The 8,759-nt window shown below is 31.6% G+C and overlaps 1 protein-coding gene across 1 annotated transcript; it reads left to right on the top strand.

Moving 5' to 3' along the window:
* Positions 1-370: 370 nt before the first annotated feature.
* Positions 371-7,560, top strand: PDS3 (phytoene desaturase 3). The gene is made up of 14 exons (XM_016341453.3): positions 371-600; positions 806-1,194; positions 2,107-2,195; positions 2,509-2,566; positions 2,869-3,024; positions 3,173-3,321; positions 3,817-3,936; positions 4,123-4,336; positions 4,439-4,541; positions 4,962-5,009; positions 5,745-5,790; positions 6,168-6,355; positions 6,483-6,645; positions 7,163-7,560. Exons 2-14 carry the CDS (start codon positions 837-839, stop codon positions 7,220-7,222), a joined length of 1,752 nt encoding a protein of 583 aa, XP_016196939.1. The 5' UTR covers positions 371-600; positions 806-836; the 3' UTR covers positions 7,223-7,560.
* The last annotated feature ends 1,199 nt before the right edge of the window (positions 7,561-8,759 follow it).

Raw genomic sequence — 8,759 nt, forward strand, 5'->3', positions numbered from 1 at the left:
TGCGAGTCTTACTCTTATCTTTGTTTTTTTAAAAAAAAAACCCAACACACATGGACTAAAAAATTTGGATATGGAAGTAGAATAAATGTTATACTTTAATATGATAATTTTTTGTGTTTTTTAAAACTATGAAAGGTACACAAATTGGATTTGTGTACTACAATTTTTTTTTAATTTTTTCAACACAAATCCAATGGTCCGAGTACAGAAATCAGACGGTCCAATTTGTGTACCTAAAAATTGGACGGTCCGATTTTTATACCTCTTAAAAATCGGACGGTCCGATTTGTATTCCGTATATTAAGTCATCACATATTTTAAAAAAATATGACAGTAGATCACAATTTAAAAAAATACTTACTCCAATATTAAAAATAAAAAAGTGACGCACATGCAAGTGGAAAGTGCAAATACCAAATAATGCTACTACACTCTACACACAGTGGCGTGGTGCTATCTCCACCAACTGCTTCTTCCTCTTTCTTCGTCTTTCTCCCACTTCCCATTTCCCATTTCACACAGTTAAGTTAACTATTAAAACAACCAACATTCTTCTTCTTCAACTACATCATCCCCTTCAGTTCCTCTCTTTCCAACTAGGTAATTTACCAATTTTAAGTTTTAAACTCTTAGTTCACCTTTTTTTTTTTTTATAAAAACGTCGATGAGCACTATAAACAACACATTAATTGAATTTCAAAGCATTTAAGTAAACACTTTAATTTATTCCATATTATCTTTCGTTAATTAACATAGTATCTATATATTATTGACTGCCTTTTCTTTTCTTTCTTTGATGATAAAGCTGAATCCTGTTTCTCTTTTTAACCGGAGCAATGGCCACGTGTATATCTGCTGTGAACTTGAATTACCAAATTGCCCCAAGAACCGTTTCGAAATTCAGTTCTGCGACGAGCTCGGACCAAACGGCGTCGTTTTCGCTTGGCGCGAGCGAGTCGATGGGACCGAGTCTCAGACTCGCTTTGACTCGTGCTGCTAAGAGCACCACCACCACCACCACTAGGTTGTTGAGGAAGAAGCATGGCTCTCTTCCGTTGCGAGTGTTTTGCGTCGATTACCCTCGGCCGGAGCTTGAGAACACCGTGAATTTCCTCGAAGCAGCGTTCTTGTCTTCGACTTTTCGTGATTCACCACGACCAGCGAAACCGTTGAAGGTCGTTGTTGCTGGAGCAGGTAGAATTTGAGCTGTACCAGTGCAGTTTTCTGTTTTTTTGGCTCATAAATAAGTTATATTCATCAAAATTATGCTCAGCAACTTATCTTATGTGTGTTTTGGATAAACTATATGCGTTTAATTATGATCCACTGACTGTCGTCCGGTCCAATCCAATCATATTTGTTCTTTCGGATGAATTGTAAAAAGTAGCTTATTGATGCAGGTTACATAATTAGATGGACGTGTAAAATTGATTTATCCTGACATGGTATCAAATTAAATTCAAATGATATTGCTTTAGTTATAGATTTTGTGAGCTAACTTACTCAGAATCAAAGTTTTTATCTTTCTAGCATATTTTATTTTATTTTATATTTTTTTTTTGTGTGTCTTTCATTTTTGGGATTTGATTCTGTGTTGACTTGTATATGTTTGGTAATTGGTACACTCAAGCTTCATATTTTTAGTTCAATTGCTGTGTGTGCTACTCTGTTATTAAGTGTAGAAGAGTTTTACTCAGCAAGCATTTGTATAATTTTGAGATAGTAAGTTGTTGAGACTTGAGTCAAACACCTTTGCATTTATGCGGCAAATGGCAATACATGATTGGATATCTGTGTAAAATTTTTTTACATTGACTAAATACAAATTAAATCTCTTTTAAAATAGTAGTATTTTGAAATGGTTTTAGGGGTTACTGTATTTTTGTTAACTAAATGTACACACGTTTATGCTTGATGATATTGAGATGCTCTGGTCTCCATGAAGAATTCGGTTCTAAATTATAAGTATTAAATTTCAAGTTAAAGGTCAAATAAAATCATGTTGGATATTTAAAGATAAGAGAAACGACCATGTTTGCATGTACTTCTTATGCTCCTTTTCTGAAATTATTATTTTGGATCAATGAATGTTTCAAATTATCCCAGGATTGGCTGGTTTATCGACTGCAAAATATTTGGCAGATGCTGGTCACAAGCCTGTATTACTGGAGGCAAGAGATGTTCTAGGTGGAAAGGTTTTTCTGCTAATTTAATCCCATTTCTAGTTTTCATTTTGCATTTTGCATTTTCATCATTTAAGCTTGCTGTGTGATTGAAAAAACAAAGTGTTCTTTCACTGTTCGATATTATCTGACAGATGCATTACCTTGCCTTTAAATGATAAATAATATGGCTTCTTTTTGTCTGAATTAGTCTTCAAGACTTTGTTGTGGTAACTTCATTGGCAGGATGATTGAATACTTCCACAGCTTGCAGCATACTAAATTACTAATCATATCTCAGATTTAAATGTCTTGTATTTTTATACTATTGTCCCAATTTTGTAAGGTTGCTGCATGGCAAGATGAAGATGGAGACTGGTATGAGACAGGCCTGCATATATTCTGTAAGTTCATTAAAATTCTGCAGTCTTTCAATCTAATAATATAATATAAGTCCTACATACCCAAAAAAAAAAGGAAAAAAGATTCCTGTGGTGAACCTTCCTTTTTATTTGCTATAACATATAAGTGACCACTAAGAGAAAGGTAAAAAGGATGAAGAAGAAGAAGAATCCTCCTACAGCTACAAAACACTATCACTGGAAAAGAAAATGTTTAATCAATATGGTTGTGTCAATTATTGGAATGAGTTTGTAATTGTCTTTTCTTTACATAACCTCCTCTTTCTTTTTCCCCTCCCCCAAAGTTGGGGCATACCCTAATGTGCAGAATCTATTTGGAGAACTTGGTATTAATGATCGGTTACAATGGAAGGAACATTCTATGATTTTTGCAATGCCAAGTAAACCTGGAGAATTTAGTCGATTTGATTTTCCTGAAGCCCTACCAGCTCCACTAAATGGTAAGATTCAAGACTTATATTTGCACATAATGACTATGTTGATGTCTAACGGGCTTTGAAATGTTTTCTTCTTTGCCATGCTTTCACTTTCCTCTTCCTGACTATTAACCCATACTTATACATTGGACCCGGTGAATGGTGATTGTAGGAATATTGGCAATATTGAGGAACAATGAGATGCTTACTTGGCCAGAAAAAGTCAAGTTTGCAATTGGGCTTCTGCCAGCTATGCTTGGTGGTCAGTCTTATGTTGAAGCTCAAGATGGCCTTTCTGTTAAAGATTGGATGAGAAAGCAGGTATAAAATGTTGTCTTGGTTGTGTTGCTGTAGCTAACAATTAAAGGATTTCTCTAATCATGTTGTGGCTTATTTTGACTTAAAATTTCAAGAGGAAGGTCTTGCACATTTGTCAATGTCTTTATCACTTTAGTGATAAGGGTGGTGTACCAAGGTCACTAGTGAATGGATTTCCTAGTGATTTAAAGTTGAGATGCTTGGTGTTGGCCTGAATTTATATGAAGAAAGGGCTTAATTCTTCCCAGAACTGGAGAATAAATAAATCTTTTATGCCTTGTTTATTTGGTTGATCATCTCATACTTTTATGAACACAGTAGTATGAGAAACAAAAATGGATATCTGTAGTTATACATTTTATATTAAATTACTTATTGTATTTACTTAATTGTAAATTTTTCATTTCTTTGGTTGATTTCATAGAACAGGTTGCAACCTCTGTCAGATCTGAATTGCAAGTATTTATGAATAACAAAAGTGTTTTCTCCTGATTATAGGGTGTACCTGATCGAGTAACTGATGAGGTGTTCATAGCCATGTCAAAGGCACTAAATTTCATCAACCCGGATGAACTTTCAATGCAATGTATATTGATTGCCTTAAACCGATTTCTTCAGGTGCAATCATTTCCTTTTCTTAAATTTTATTCAACTTGTATTAGTATAAATTTGACAAGGTCACATCAGTAACATTACCATTGCCATATTTAGAGGGAATCAGATTAGCAGTAACCCTTATGAGAGCTTCTTCCAAAACTGAAACTCCGCTATTTATCCAATTTTTTAATTCAAATTCTTCAATAGGAAAAGCATGGTTCTAAAATGGCCTTTTTGGATGGTAATCCCCCTGAAAGACTTTGTATGCCTATTGTTGATCATATTCAATCCTTGGGTGGTGAAGTTCATCTAAATTCTCGCATTCAAAAGATCGATCTAAATGATGATGGCACTGTGAAGAGCTTCTTGCTAAATAATGGGAAGGTGATTGAAGGGGATGCTTATGTGTTTGCAACTCCAGGTATTTTTGTTCTTATATCCCCTCATTATATTGATTAGTTGGTCATCTAGCATTCTTGATATCCATCTTTTAACACTGTTGTGCACTTTTTTCTTCGAACAGTTGATATTCTGAAGCTTCTTGTGCCTAACAATTGGAAAGAGATTCCATATTTCCAAAGATTGGAGAAACTAGTAGGAGTCCCGGTTATAAATGTTCATATATGGTCAGTAATGGTTTATGATGTTGAAAAATTCGTCTACCAACTTTTCAGTTAATTTATTTGTCATTATTATTTCATGCTGCTGTCTTCTATACAGACTCTCTTATTTACTGACAGTATGGAGTTGGAAATATGTGCCTGTAAAATTGTTTTAATGACGAATGGTGGTTATAATTTTGAGAAGTGAAACTGTGAAGATGAGAGTATGTAAATCCATTTTAGTATTTTAAATAACGCCATTATCATCAACAAATATACTAATATACTTCTTTTCTTTTTAATCAAAAAATGTCCCTGATTACGTTCATATATCTTTTCAGTAATCATAGTAATTAGAATAGAATTAATCTGTAATATTTGTCAATGATGATTTTATTATTAGCTTCACTGGTGTGGTGATGTATATATGTATCATGTTTGCAGGTTTGACAGAAAACTGAAGAACACATATGATCATCTTCTCTTCAGCAGGTGCTACTTGGACTTTAAAAATGAAATTGATAGCTGAAAGGGATAGAAATTCTGTTTGCTAAATGTTTCATTTGGTTTTTGTGATACATAAATGCTTATAACTTTGTGCCTCACAAAGTTAATGTGCTTTCATATTTCTATCCGCTAGTTGGAAAATTAATTCTAATATTGCAGTAATAGTGTAGAACATAACCTCTTTATCAAGTAATAAAGATTCACTTATTTATCTGCAAGAAAAAAGATGGGTGACTTCTCTTTTACTAACATGATAACAAAATTCATACACTTAGTTTGGAACACTCTTTAGCTTCCCTTTCTAAGTTAGAGTATTGATTTCCAAGTCCCATGGACCATGGTATTCTATATCTAGAACTATAAAAGTCAGGAAAAAGGAGAGAAAAACTTTGCATGGGCAATTTCCCTTGCTTAATCAAGAGTGAGATTTGCCTATATGGTTGTGTTTCATTCAAAATTCAGAATGACTGCATCTTGTTAACTGCTAACTTAGAGAGAACTTTTTTCGATGATTGCAAGTGATACCATCATATTTGCTTTGGAAAATAGATGTTTTTTAATTGTGCTTTGTTTTGTTCCTAGTATCCAAGCTTTTTGTGTATGAGGGTATCTTCACTTCAGTGTTTGATTAAACTATTTTCTTCTTTGCTTCTGATGCCATTTGTGAATCATAAAGCATTTCAATAACCTCATTTGTACATTTTGTATTTCTTAATGCAGAAGTCCACTTTTGAGTGTATATGCTGACATGTCAGTAACTTGTAAGGTAAAAGCTAAAACCTTCTCATGTGTCGATGATTTTGTACTTAATGTATTTCCTCAACCTGTTCAAAAGTTGTTGCCAGTGTCCATGTTAGTGTATACATCAGTAAGAACTAAGTTTTGTTCCCTATTAGGTGGGACCAGTTAGTATGGTCCATGTTATGTGTATGTGTGTGAACAAAGACACCTAATTGAATATAGTTTAGCTTTCTGGATAAACAGTAAACTCCATATGTCTAAATGTCTAATGTCTCTGCTCAAAATCTCAGATTGTCAAAATATCTGAGCCCATTTATGAATGGATTTCATTTGCATATAGCTATTTTTCTGGGTATCATTGAACGTTGGTAAGTTGTTTGTGTAACTCTTCACGTTCTGCAGGAATATTATAACCCAAACCAGTCTATGTTGGAGTTGGTTTTTGCACCTGCTGAAGAATGGGTTTCTCGAAGTGATGAAGACATCATTGCTGCTACGATGTCTGAACTTGCCAAACTGTTCCCTGATGAAATTTGTGCAGACCAGACAAAAGCAAAGATTGTTAAGTACCATGTTGTTAAAACACCCAGGTCAGATTGAATATTTCCTCGTGTCAAACATGTGTTGTGGAATCTCTTGTACTGTAACTGATGATATTTGTAGCTGTCACAATCAATTGTCTCTTAAACTCTAATAGAACTTACTACATTCTTTCAGGTCGGTTTACAAAACTGTTCCAAATTGTGAACCTTGTCGTCCCATACAACGATCTCCTATAGAAGGTTTCTATTTAGCTGGAGATTACACAAAACAAAAATATTTAGCTTCAATGGAAGGTGCTGTTCTGTCAGGGAAGCTATGTGCACAGGCTATTGTACAGGTAAAATCCGTTGAATAATGTTTTCAATATAAATTGTGGCTCCATGATGTAAGAATCATTAGCAAGGAATGCCACTATCACTATATTCTAGCGAAAAAAAAGAAAAGAAAAGAAAGAAACAAGAACACTCTTTCAAAATATTGATTGGCTAGGATGATTAATTGTACATTTTGTGGGGAAACACTTTTCCCATTCAATTAGAGTCGATTTATTTTTTTATGATCCAATTATCTTCAACTTGTGCTGTAAAGAAAAAGCCTGTGAATGATCTTTCATTTGTATTTCTAAAACCTTTTGGTTATGAACATTGTTTGAAATAATTTAATATCAATAGATAACGTAAGGAGTACCGACCTGCCTAGTCCTAATAAGCTTAAGCCCCTAGTAAAAGACTAAAATGTTTCAGAATGAGTTTATTCAATCTTAAATAACTTTTATTTTTTGCCTGATTTATTTTTTTTTTTCTTTTCTATCTATTGCATTGTTGTCTTTGAGGCATAACTAAAAAGTTTTGCAGGATTCTGAGCTACTTGCTGCTCGGAGCCAGAAAGCTGTGGCCCAAGCAAGTGTTATTTAACCAATTCATGAAGTGAAGGTAAATCTGCTAGAATACGTGCGAGATCATTTCAACATCAGATTTCACTGTGCTTAAAGGGGCTGAGATTTTTTGTTTTCTTATTTGGTATCTTAAAGGCAAATATTTTGACAAGGAATTGTGCAGAAAAATATAGTGAAAAAAGCTAATATGAGCAAATAGAAGTGCATAGAAACTTCATTTATAAGGTGGCTAACCGTGGAGCTGTATTTACATGCCACTAATGTTGTATATCATGTAATGTAAGCCTACATTTGCCATAACCTTCCGGTGAGCAGCAAAATATTCACAAAAGGGCATGAGCTCTTCCATTGAACAAATCGAGAGATTTTTAGATTATATGAAAACAGCAGGCTAAGAATACATTTAATCATAATGACAAATTAATGTCAAATTAAATAAGTATAACTAGATTAAGACCCGTCCGATAGAGAGCTAAATTAATTATATTATATAGTATAAATTTAAAATGTTATATATTGGTTAGAGATATATTAGATCATATGTAAATTAATTTTAAACTTAGAAGTTAATTTGTAAAAAATATTGTATAATATATTTATTTAATTTGGCAATTTATATATGATTTAATAATATTATTATTCAACAAAAAAGAAATATAAAGAAAAAATATACCGTTTTAGTATAGATAATAATTGTGTTTAATTGTAATTTAATTGAATAATAATATGAATTAAATTTAATTGATTAAGAAGTTTAAAATTTTGTTTAGTAGAATAGTAGCATATCAAAATTAATTTAATTTTATAATAGTTGATGATAAATGATAATTTAAAATAAAAAATTAATTCAAAATTTAATAATTATAAAAAATAAAATTATACATAAATTAGATTATAAATAATAAAAATATTCATCTGATTTTATATAATTATTTTTTATTTTTATTTTTCAAATAGTTACTTTTGTTTTTTTAATTTTTTTAGGTTATATTTAAATACTGTGGTACAATGATAAAACTATTAGATAAAATACAAGTATGAATATTATAAATATTTTGATAATTAAAAACAACATTAAATTTTCTAATTTTATTTTTTGTAAATCATAACACTATGTATTTTCAATAATATTATTACAATTAAATGATTTTAAAACATGTAAAACTGTTGAAAAAAAAAAGAAGTGATATATAGGTGACATAAACACTATATAACTTATGAATACAATTACGCAAAGAAATAGAAAAATTAATAGATACAATCACATAATCACCTAATACATACATTTAGCAAATTTTAAAAAAAAAATTATGGTCATCAACTAAATTCTAGTTGTGCAAAAAATTAGTAAGAATAGAGAGAGAGAAAGAGAAAGAGAAAGAGGTATGAAATTATGTTAGAGGAGATAAAAAAAATGTGTAAAGTAAATGTTAATTTATATAGTACATATTATTGATGTATTGATAATTAAAAATAATATTTAATTTTCTAAATTTATTTTTTGTGAATCATGACAACATATATTTTCAACAATATTATTACAAGTAAATGATATT

The sequence above is a fragment of the Arachis ipaensis genome, chromosome B4 (genome assembly GCF_059453495.1).
Source record: "Arachis ipaensis isolate K30076 ecotype BB chromosome B4, ASM5945349v1, whole genome shotgun sequence".
NCBI lineage: Eukaryota > Viridiplantae > Streptophyta > Magnoliopsida > Fabales > Fabaceae > Arachis > Arachis ipaensis.

What these genes read in the sequence shown, in the direction of transcription:
- PDS3 (XM_016341453.3), top strand. Translation starts at nt 837, where the DNA reads ATGGCCACGTGTATATCTGCTGTGAACTTGAATTACCAAATTGCCCCA. An exon ending in GGTCGTTGTTGCTGGAGCAG is followed by an intron (nt 1,195 to 2,106) that starts GTAGAATTTGAG and finishes AAATTATCCCAG; the next exon opens with GATTGGCTGGTTTATCGACT. An exon ending in TTATGTGTTTGCAACTCCAG is followed by an intron (nt 4,337 to 4,438) that starts GTATTTTTGTTC and finishes TTCTTCGAACAG; the next exon opens with TTGATATTCTGAAGCTTCTT.